The sequence below is a fragment of the Dipodomys spectabilis genome, unplaced genomic scaffold (genome assembly GCF_019054845.1).
Source record: "Dipodomys spectabilis isolate Male_0828 unplaced genomic scaffold, ASM1905484v1 ptg000230l, whole genome shotgun sequence".
Taxonomy (NCBI): domain Eukaryota; kingdom Metazoa; phylum Chordata; class Mammalia; order Rodentia; family Heteromyidae; genus Dipodomys; species Dipodomys spectabilis.
Genome location: NW_024870907.1, coordinates 417,979 through 429,307, shown reverse-complemented (window position 1 = coordinate 429,307; position 11,329 = coordinate 417,979). Strand labels below are relative to the sequence as shown.

Here is an 11,329-nt window from a genome sequence, read left to right as displayed (position 1 = left end):
AAGGCAACTCTATTTCTAAGCTCTGTTGGTTTGGTTTGGTTTTTTGTCGTTTTTTTTTAACTGGTCCTGGGGCTTGAACTCTGGGTCTGGACTTTGTCCCTGAGCTTATGTACTCAAGGCTGGCACTCTACCACTTGAGCCACAGCTCTAGTTCTGTTTTTTTTTTTTTTTCCTGAGAATATTTAAGATGAGTTTCATGCACTTTCCTGCCAGGGCTGGCTTTGAACCATGAACCTCAGATTTCAACCTCCTGAATAGCTAGAATTACAGGCGTGAGCTACCAGCACCCAGCTGTTTCTGGACTATACACACACACACACACACACACACACATACACACACACACAAGCCACCAGCACCCAGCTGTTTCTGGACCACACACACTCAGACACACAGACACACACACAACCAGTTTCCCCTTTTTGTTTCTTTCCCATCTTCTTTCTCCTGTCCTTTCCTTCTCTCGTGCTCTACATCTTTTTTCCTTTTTGACTTGGGTTTTGTCCTTTGCAGCCAAGAGGCTTGACAAGACCAGCAATGCAAATCCAGGAAACAGTAGGGGAGGTAAGCAGATTCGTCTTCCCATATGATCCTCCTACCCTAGATCTTTGCCACCTCCAGAGACCCGATGCCAGGCTCTGCCTCCTCCCCCACCCTGAAGCCCTCCACAGCACCAGGGCCCACCCGCCACCTCCCCTAGGACATGCCTCTAGACCCCTGACAGATACCAGGCCCCACAAACCTCAGCCCAAAGGAAAGACAGCATCCCCCAGCCCCTGCCCTCCCTGCCTCAGCTTGACACCCACCCCTGGAAGGGAAGAAGAGCAGAGATACACAGAGAAAGTCCTAAATCAGCTTCGGGGATTTTATTGAAAACAACGCTGGCTGGCGGTGGCTGCCGCTGGACTTCTCTGTGCCGGGCCACTGGGGCCAGCGCTGTCAGCAGCTAGGAGGGGAGTTTGTTCACGCCATAGAAACTATACAGTGACTGGGGATGCTATTGTCACAGCAGCAGAGCCAGGCCGGGGGGCTTCCTGGAGGAGGTGGCTTCTGTCTCCTCCCCCCTAGGCCCAGCTTGGCCCTAGCTCTGCCAGGAACACTGATTATTGCACAAAGACAAAAAGATATGTGTGTCTGGGCTAAAGAGCGGATTCTAAGACCCCAAGCCCTTACACAGCGCAGCAAAAGGGGGCTGGAGGGGACCCTGGAAGCAGTAGGCCCCAAAGGGAGAGAGGGGAGGCAGGCTGATACTGTGCACGCTTTGTCCTCCTGGAGGGGGTAGGGGGGAAGAGGGCCTAGGGCAGAAGGCAGGGCAGGGGTGAGCAAGGGGCCAGAGCAGGCCACGGTCCCAGCTGAACTCAGGTCCCTGTCTGAGATGCTGCAGTCCCCGGCCTGCCACCAGCAAGCGAACGACTTTGGGGTATCGGCACCTGGGTCCCCATTGTCCCCACAGCCAGGCCCATGTGCACTGGGAGGAGTTTGTGCTTTGGTGATGGACACGCATGGGCTGAGGCCATTGGATTGGGAAGGGAGGAGAGGCCATTTGCTCACGCTTTATCCACCGAGGGTGCGTCCTGGCCACGCACACAGCTTCCCCGGTGCCCTGCATGGGATCAAGGCCAATGCCCAGGGCAGGCATTTGGGACCCTGAGGAAACCCGTCCCCAGACAGGACTCTGCCTCCAGGAGGCCCGGTTCTGTCCTACCACAGTCCTTGCCCCTGCCTGTCCCTTTGCCCAGACGCCATCCCCTGCTCATTCTGGGGTCACAGTTCAAGCTAGAGCTGGACAGTGTCAGAGCCTTTCCTCAGGAAGCCCAAAGGGCCCAGGCCAGCCCAGCTGGCCAACAGCATACTGGGCCCTCTGAGTGCCACTCCTTTCCACCAATGGCGCCTTGTTCCTGCCTTCTGTTCCCTCCTCCTTTCCCTGCAGTGCCCAGCCTGAAGGGTCCCGTGCCAGCTGACAATTTTAGACTCTAGCCACGCAGCCATGGTTTGCCAGCTGGCCCCAGCGCCCACTGCTGTGAAGTCAGGGTTTGTGGGAGGGGCCTGGGCAAGGCTTGGACAGAGGCAAAGACTCATGACTTTAAATCTGCCCACTCTTTAGAACTTAGTGGGGCCTAAGCAATATGTCTGTGATTCAATACATTATATTTTTTTCTAATAAATACTGAAATAAATGCATAACTATTCAAATAGGAAAAAGAGACACCCCCCCCACCCGCCCTGTCTTGACCCTGTTTGATAAGCATTACAGTTAAATCTGACCTGCAGCTCAGGATCCGTGAGACAGAGACCCAGGGACAGGCAGACAGGAGTTCAAGGATGTGGGTCTCCAGGAAACCAGACTGGAGGCTAAAAAAGCTGGTGTGGGGAGGGGACTGGTCCCAGGCTTGGGCAGGTGCTCAGACCATCTCTGCTGACCCTGAAGTGCTCCGGAGCAGAAGCAGTCACTTAGGATGGGTGAGCACAGTCCCTAGGAACGTAGCTCAGGGCCCAAGTGGGGCTAAAAGACAGTAAGGTCCCATGCAACCCACTGCCCAAGTCCACAGGTGCCTGTGGGGGTGCAGGTGGGCACCCCGGACCCCGGGAGCATGCTGTGACTGGTCAGTCCATCTCTCTTGTCCCGCATCCTTCTGCTACTACGCCCATCCAAAGGCCTCCTTGGGGGCAACAGTGCTCACTGAGGTATGTGTCCCACATAACTCCAGAGCCCCTCGTCCCCCAGCCTCCTGCCCTGCCCTAAGCACACTACTACACACCCCTGATTTGCCTAAAGAAAACATCTAGCTGGTTAACTAACAGGGATTGTGTGCTCGATGTCAGGGAAGGGGTATCTACAAAAGACTTCACGACAACTAGACAATCAGAGGGACAAGACAGATACCCCAACAGGTAGGCGGAGGTGGGGAAACCATAGCAGCGACTTCTTTAAAATGGGGGGAAAAAGTGCACCCTGAATTGCACCTCTTCTCCTGCCCGCCTCCCCAGCCTCTGAGCCCTGAGCCTCCTCCAGCTACTACTCCCAACCCAGGCACACACCCTAAAACCTGCACCTGCAGCTGTGACACCCAGATAAGAGCACCTGCCCTGGGCAGGCTTGTGTGCCAAGCAGCAGACAAGGCCCCTGGCCCATACCCCCAACTTTTAGCACTTTCTGGAAGTCATAAGCTCTCAGTAAAAAAAATAAATAAATATATGTGTCTGTCTCTCTCTATATGTGTATCTGCATATATGTATGCATATGCACTGGAAGGGCCACGCCTGGCCACCGCATGGGTGGGGGTGGGGGCCACATCCTAGCCTCGGCTAACCCAGGTCCTCCTCCATCGGCGCAGGCTCAGAGGGCTGGCCCTGGCTGGCCCCGGCTGGCCCCAGGCCACTCCCAGGTGTGGACAAAGTATTGCTGTCTGCTCCCTGGCTCCTGAGGTAAAAGAAGGTGAAACGGGGCGGGCGGGTGGACAGACGCATCCATCTGGCCACCAGCCGCGGCCCCTGCCACCTCTCATCTCTTCCTCTTGCTCATGGCATCTGTGGCCTCCAGATCCCCGGGGGGTGGCTGCAGCTCTGGCGCCGAGGGCCCCAAGGCTGGGCTGGGCTGGGCCTGGCCCGGTGGGTCCTTGCTGCGGTCCTCAGCCGCCCACGAAGGGCTCCGGGCCAGGCTGGGGATCGGGGCAGCAGGATGCCGGTGACCAGACGGGGCGGCCAGGCTGCTGGTGCTGCTGGACTTCCTGGCCCGGGGGAGGCCGGGTGGCTGCGGGACAGGTGGCGGGCAGAAGAGGGAGGTGAGCGACAGGCTGCTGAGCGTCTCCGAGTGCTCCCCGCCCGTGCCACCGCGGCCCTCCTCGTCCGAGGGGTCCATGGAGTCGTGCTGCGTGCACCCCGGGCTGGTGGAGCCGCCGCTGCTGTGGCTGCGCTGGTGGGCGCGGAGCCCGCGGAGGCTGAACAGCCCGCGACCCCGCAGGCTGAGGCGGCGCCGGGCCGCCGGTGACAGCCCGGCGCTCTGGGGACCCGCGGGGACCGGCGGCCCCAGGGCGCGCCGAGGACTGTCGCTCAGGGTCAGGCTGTCCTCCAGCGTGGTCTGCAGGCTGCCCGCCGAGCTGCTGGGGCTGGCATCCAGCGATGTGTCACTCACGGTGGCCTGCGAGGAAGGCGGGGATGAGGCTGCCCGTGGCGCCGCAGGGCCACGCCCCGGTCCCTGGGATCACCTGGTGATTGGTCCCTCGGTGACCTTCTCAGCAGCCCCGCCCCTCGGGAGTCCCGCCCAGGGAAAGCACGCCCCCTGGAGCCACACCCTAGGAGCCCCGCCTATCATAAACCACGCCCCTTTGGAGGGCACCCAGGAAGCTCTGCCCTTGGGATCCCGCCTACGAGAAGCCACGCCCCCTGGAGCCTCATCAACACAAGCAAGATCCCCCTGGCTTACCCCTAGTCTCCTCTAAGCTGGGATGCGGGGCTGTGGTGGCACTCACCTCAGGGGCTTGGCCTGAGGTTCCCTGTACCCCTCTCCAGCCATCATGAGGCTCCCCCACCCCCTTACAGCAAGCCCTCGGCTCCTTCTGGGCTTTGGTTCTGGTGGCCCCATTCCCTCCTCACGTGTCACTGCCCAACAGACTGGACTTCCTGGACATGTATCCTGCTTTATCATGTCTCCTCCCACACTCGCACGCGCATGCACGCATGCACATGGACACACAGCACGCGCACACACAGGAGGAGGGAATTTGTGTTGCTGGCCTACTGTTACTCAGAGCTGGGCACAGAGCTGGGAGGTGGCCTTCCCTGGGGGAAAGTGTGACTGCCAAGAGCACCTGCAGTCTTGTCCCCACCATTGTACGGGGCCAGGATCGGCCCCATCTCCCCACCCACAGTGGTGCCCAGGTAGCCTGGGAGCTGTGGGGCCCCACATGACCCAGTCCAGGGGGACGCTGCAGCTGAGACATCCCATTTCCAGACCTGTCCCCCTGGGCAGCTCTAGCAATCAAGTCCCCCTCCCCCGCCCTGCCCCAGACATTTTCCCTCGATCCTAGCACCGCGTCACCCCCTTCTTCCCTCAAGCTGGGGCCCACAGACCTTCCAGATGCCACCGTCAGGACCATCCCACACTCTCTGCCCCCAGGCGCCCCAGGACTGGTCCTGGTCCTGCCGATCTTATCTATCTTCTCCGCGTTCCCTCCCCAGCTTCCCCAAACTCCCCCTGCCTGCCAGGGTGGCGCCCTGAGCCTTCGGTGGCCCGCTGGCCTCTGTGTATACCTGGTGGAGGAGGGTGCAGTTGACACTTGGTGACCGCAGCGACGCCCAGGAGCCCTGCAGGGCTATCTTGGGGAGGGTCCCCGTGCTGGTGCCCTTCTCCTGCGCCTTCTGGCTGGCAGACACGGCAGGGTGGAAGAACTCGGAGGGCATGGGCAGGAGGGGGCTGGATGCGTCCGGGGAGAAGGGACTTGGGGGTGCTACGGGAGAAGAGGAAATGGAGCTGAGGCAGGCAGGGGAAGGCACGGCCCTGGAGGGGGTCACTGAGGGCACCCTTACTGGTCTGGCACGGGGAGGCTACCTAACACACAGGCTGTGAGACCCTGAGCAAGACCCTGGCTCTGAGCCTCAGTTTCCCCACTGTGAAAACAAAAGAGAAGGACTGAAGCAGCAGGTGTGGTTCCTGGGGGACAGGGACTGGGCCAAAGCACTGCTTTCTGAGCCAAACAGATCTGGCTCAGGGCCTGGCCCATAAGGAATCACTTCCTCTGGAAATGAGGACAGATGCCCACCCTGAGGAGAGGAAAGACTGTGAGAATAAGAACTAGTGGCAGAGTTCCTGGCCCAGTACCAAGTATACAGCAGGTGCTGAATCGCGAAGTTAGTTACTCTCGGGCCTGACACCCTCACAGGACCTGGCTGCTTCCAGCCCTGCACCAGGGCCTGTACTGACTGGGTCGAACCAACTGAGAAGAGCCTGTGGCCAGGGCAGTACTCTACCCACGGCCTTTCTGCGCCTTGTAGGATGAAGATGAGTCCCAGGGGTGAGAATCTATAAGTAGGTGCCCCCGATGTCTGGGCTGTTCTAGTCTACAACTCCTCATTATTGAAGGAAAAAGCAAATACATGGTTAACTAGAAGGGACAGACTCTTGCAATCAAAATCAACCTGGAGCCAGTGGCTCATGCCTATAATGCTAGCTACTCAAAAGGCAGAGATGTAGAGGACTGAGGTTCGAAGCCAGCCAGGACAGAAAAGTCCATAAAACTCCATCTCCAATTAAGCAGCAAAATGCCAGATGGGAGAGAATAACTGGGAGAGAGGGAGAGACATTGCTCAAAAGGAAAAGTACTCATTCCCTGACTTATATAACTGTAACTCCTCTATACATCACCTTGATAATAATAATTTAAAAATAAAGTTAAAAAGACACATAAAATCTACAGAAGAATTTTAAAATGCCAGACCAGAGAGGTGGCTCAAGCCATGAGAAGAATGTCAAGTCAAAGTACAAGGCCCTGAGTTCAAGTCCTAGCACAAAATAAAACCAGCCGTGGTGTCAGGTCGTGCATCCATGCTTTGGGTTCAGGAAGTATAGGGCCTCACACTTCACACTACCAAGTCCATCAGAAAGGCCGCCGCTCCAGGGAGGGTCCTCTCAGCTCTTAGGAGGCCCCAGCGTATAGTCTCAGAAGAGAACTCAGGGTCCCTCTTCTGTTGGGGTCCTCCCATCTCCCCAGGCAGTGCCATGAAGCCAGGTTCCCATCAACCCCATCCCCCAAGAGGGATGATAGCCAAATGAAAGCACATTTGGCTTTCAAGCACCCTCAGTCCCCTGCCATGTACCAACAGCCCCGCCACAGGCCCAGAGCACAGAGTACCTCCAAACAGATCCTGGGCGTAGAGCCTGAGGAGAAATGGCCGAGCATTTTACTAAACGGTTATTGAAGAAACCAGGCTTCCTATTGTTTAACATCACCTTATGTGAGAATCTGGAGAACAAACTCCTCTCAAATATAGTACGGAAAAAAATCCGTAATCTGGTAGCTTTCCTTCTGCCTGACAGCAAAGAGTCTGTGTGTGTGTGTGTGTGTGTGTGCGCGCGCGTGCGCGCGTGCATGCGTGTGTGTGTGTGTGTGTGTGTGTGTGCGCGCGTGCATGTGTTGGCCTGTTTCTCTTTTCACCCCATCTCCTAGGATCCTCATATCTCATATCTCATATCTCAGCATTAGTTGGCCTTTGCTCTTTTACTGATGTTCTATGAGACTCCAGAGTCTACCCCTTATTACCAGATAACCATCAAGACTAATATAAGTCTGTGCAAAAATACCGAAGGGAAAATCTCCACCTCACTCCCCCTGAGCAGATGCCCCTGATCAGGGCTTGAGAAGCAGGCCGGGCTCCCAGGCCTCACCTTGGCTGCTCTCGTGTTTCAGCCAGGACCGCACAGGGTTGAAGGGGACGGCCTCCATCTCGCTCAGGAAGCTCTCTGGGCCGGTGGGCACAGCCGTGTTGGACAAAGAGAGGAAGCATTCACCCAGGTCCCCCATCTGCATGGGTTCGGGCGTGTCCGGCTCACCCTGCAGGAAAGGGGGTCAGGTGGGACAGGAAGGTGCGGGGGGCCGTAAGGTGCTGCTCTGATTGGGTTCACCACACTGCAGCCCGCCCCAGAAGCCATGCACCATGACGCAGACAGCCCGCCACGGCGGCTCACCTTGCTGTCTTTGGGGCCAGGTGGGCAGGCTGTGGGGTCCTCGAGACTCAGCTCATCCCCCAGCAAGATGGACGAGGACTTGTCTGAGTTCAGGGAGAAGGCCTCCGTCTCCGCCAGCTGCACCTGCAGGGGGAGGTGGTGGACGCGTCAACCTCATGGCTGGGACAAGGCAGCCTGGGCTGGACTGAGGAAGAGCGGGGGGGGGGGGGGGGGGGGCTCCAGAAGGGGTCGGAGGTCACAGCAGTTCATGAGCCTGCTGGGCATGCGTGGAATGCCTTCCTTACACAGAGGCCTAGCCTGGTAACATGTGACAGGGACACAGAGCCTCCCCCGAGGAAAGCCAGGCCAGCTGGCGGCCTTGCGCTCCAGCCCGGCAGCAGGCCGGGAGCACACACTGCGGGTCACCATGGTGGGCTGCCTGCTGCAGACCAAGAGTCTGTCCGGGCAGCGTTGGATCTGAGTCTGATGAGCCCCAGATGCGGGCCAGCCCTGTGTGTGTGTGTGTGTGTGTGTGTGTGTGTGTGTGTGTGTGTGTGATGGGCAGAGGGGGTACTGGGCCTGAGACCCAGGGGAATATGCTTCCATAGGGTAGCAGGGGTGCACAGCCTCCACTTCCAGCCCATGACAAGTTCCCCTGGGAACAATCATACTGCCCTCCCCAGCCCCACCCCCCAGGGAGCTCAGAAGCAGGGCAGCATCGAGGGGCTCTTGAACCTGCTGGAGACAACCCGGGGGACCACCCAAGGAAAACTGTCCTGGGAAGGGGGGCTGGGATCCAAGGCTGGGGCAGGGGTCCCTGAGAACATTCTGGGGTGGAGACTACTAAAGGGGAATGTAGCCATGGGGGAGAGGGCGGGCTAAGGTGACCCCTTCCTGTCACAGAAGGCTGAATGCTCCCACAGGCCACCCATGGCACTCCAGCTTGTGCGGGGGAGGGGACACAATGCAGGAAGTTGGGCCTCACAGCTCCCCACACCACCCCAGGGCCCCACCCTACAGCTCAGATCAGCAAGCCCAGGCTTGTAGAGACTGTCATCTGTGACCACTACCCAGGGGCCATCGAGCCCCTGGGGCCCAGAGCTGGGGCTCTTCCTTGGGCCAGCCTGGCCCTGCTGGCTTGATGCTGGCCACCAGGGCCGGTCCCCTCCCCCGGCCACCGGTACCTCCTGCTTGTCATGGTGACACTTCTCGCAGCCAGCAGGCGAGGCGTAGTGATGGAAGATGGAGCCAGACAGGTTGTCGATGATGGTCAGCTCGCCCTCCAACGAGTCCTTGATGATTAAAGAGACGCTGTCCAGCCACAGGTTCTCCTAGGCGGACGGGGCGGGGTGGGGACAGGTGGGATTACTGGCGGGTCCCCGGGTTGCAGGGTGGGAGGGACACAGCTGCCCTCCCGTTCTTGGTACCCATGGCCTGGGACTGAGCCCCTCATCACGGGGTCACCACGCTCTGGAGTTCAGCATGTTGGGGTCGTCCCCCCACCCTTACCTGGGCAGGAGAGTAGCAGCGTCGGCACAGGCGGCCCTCTGGGTCACCCCCGCTGCCTGTGCCTGCGGGGCCCAGGCCTGGGGCCCCCGGGGAGTTGGAGGGGGGTCGGGGGGTCGGGCCCAAGCCGTGGGCCATCTCTAGCTCTATCTCGGCGTCCATCTCAGCGTCCTCCTGCGCCTCCTTGTTGCTGTCGTCCAGGTGTTTCATGAGCACGGCCACCACCACGTTGATGAGCACGAACTGGGCAGTGAGCACGAAGCTCACGAAGTAGAGCGGCGACACAAACTGCAGGCTGCTCAGGCAACTGCGCTCATCGTGCGTGCAGTCCCGCAGCGTGTCCTGCAGTGCGGGGGGGGGGGGGTGAGGACCAGGTCCCCACACCCGCCTCGCCTCCAGCCCCCAGCCCCACGCCACAGTCAGCCCTAAGGAGTAGCATCCGGGCTCTTCCGGAGGCTTTGAGACCAGTTCAGTCCCCCATCCCAGCACAGCCCAAGAAGCTGCTGGGTCACCTGCCATCCCCGCCTCCCCGACTTCCGCCTCATGCTCCGCCCACTGGTCAAGCTGATGGGGGAGGGAAAGGCCAGGCTCTTCCCATGGGGGGAGAGGGGGCTGTCTCTGTCCTCAGGCCTCAAAGCCTTGGCTTTGAATGCAGTGCAAGGACCCCAGCAGAGGTGTCCCCTGAGCCTCCGCTAGAGGACACCAGGGCAGTGCTGCCTGGCCCGGCCTCAGTGCCTCCTCTCTGCGTCCTGCGGTCCCCAGCGGTCCCTGGGCTTCTTGGATGCAGTGGAGCACTGGGCATGCAGAGGGCACCAGGGCCTGACCCACGCTGGACTCCACCACCCCCTGGTGTCTTTCTCCCCAGCCCACCCACGCGTACCTTCATGATCCCATTCCAGTTGTCTCCCGTGGAGACCTGGAAGAGCGTGAGGAAGGCCATGCCGAAGTTCTCGAAGGTGGCGTGTCGGCTCATGCCTTCGCACGGGTTCTCGTCATTGCACACTGAAAGGGCAGAGGGCCTTTGGTCTGCTGGCATTGCCCTTCCCGGCCCACCCTGAGCCAGTGCTCCCCGCAATCCTCAGAGATGTGTGCCACCCCCGCCCAGCCCACAGCTGGAGAAACTGAGGCTGAGGAAGGTGGCACCCAGCCTGGAACTCAGGCTCAGAATGGTCTCACTCATCCTTCAAGCCAACAGCGACAGGGTCTAAGAGAGGACAAGGGGTGAGGGGCAAGGGCCAGCCCCTCGGGAGACCCCATTTTCTGAGCTGACCCTGTGCAGGGCTGAGCTGGCCTGAGCTGTGTGGCACACCACCCTGTCCTGGACTTTGTTGGGACAGGCACTGCCCTGGGCAAGGAAGACAAGCCCCCGGGGGATCAGAGGGCCCCAGCTTCCACCCTCCGAAGCTCTGCTCTCACTAAGACAGGGTGTGGAGGCCCAGTTGCAGAGGGGCCTCCCCTGCCACGCCCCCCACCTTCTCCAGTCCCCCCGCCCCAGGCCCGGGGAGTCGCTCACCCAGCTTCCCAAAGAGCTCCACTCCCAGGGCAGCGTAGATAAAGAATAGAAGCATGAAGAGAAGACCCAGGTTGCCGACCTGCGAGGAAAAAGAGGCTGGGCAAGGATGTGGGGGGGCGGGGGGGGGAATGGAGAGGCCTAAGAGGGTAGGAGGTAGGAGGAGGCTGAAGAGGATGGAGCAGAGAGCTCCAGGCAGGGAGGATACAGTGAGGGGAGCCCAGGCCAGCCTCAACACCTAAGGTCGGGCAGATATGATATTGCACACAGGTCCATGTCCGCCTGCCTACAGGGAGGCCACAGGATAAGAATAAAATGCTGCTATGAGCCGGGCGCCGCAGGCTCACGCCGGTAATCCTAACCACTCAGGAGACTGAGATCTGAGAATCGCTCTTCCAAGGCAGCCCAAGCAGGAAAGTCTGTCTCTTATCTCCAATTAACCACCAGAAAACCAGAAGTGGAGCCGTGGCTCAAAGTGAGAGAGTGCTAGCCTTGCACAAAAGAGCTCAGGGACAGCAGCCAAGCCCTGAATTCAAGCCATACAATGACACATACATTATATATGTATGTGTGTATGTGTGCATATATATATGTAGATATATATATGCTGTGTTTCAAGTCCTTCATTCCTCAGCTCCCTTATACCCGTAATC

General features: G+C 59.2%; 1 protein-coding gene across 1 annotated transcript in view; it reads right to left on the bottom strand.

Moving 5' to 3' along the window:
- Positions 1–3,323: 3,323 nt before the first annotated feature.
- The window catches only part of Cacna1i (calcium voltage-gated channel subunit alpha1 I), a 96,802-nt gene continuing 88,796 nt past the window's right edge, over positions 3,324–11,329 (bottom strand). Inside the window, exons 30-37 of the mRNA XM_042698007.1 lie at positions 10,680–10,758; positions 10,047–10,168; positions 9,170–9,508; positions 8,845–8,991; positions 7,682–7,804; positions 7,382–7,547; positions 5,251–5,447; positions 3,324–4,138 (exon numbers count right to left, since the gene is read on the bottom strand). Coding sequence (XP_042553941.1) covers positions 3,503–4,138; positions 5,251–5,447; positions 7,382–7,547; positions 7,682–7,804; positions 8,845–8,991; positions 9,170–9,508; positions 10,047–10,168; positions 10,680–10,758 — 1,809 coding nt within the window. The 3' untranslated portion in view covers positions 3,324–3,502. The remainder of the gene's footprint in view (positions 4,139–5,250; positions 5,448–7,381; positions 7,548–7,681; positions 7,805–8,844; positions 8,992–9,169; positions 9,509–10,046; positions 10,169–10,679; positions 10,759–11,329) is intronic.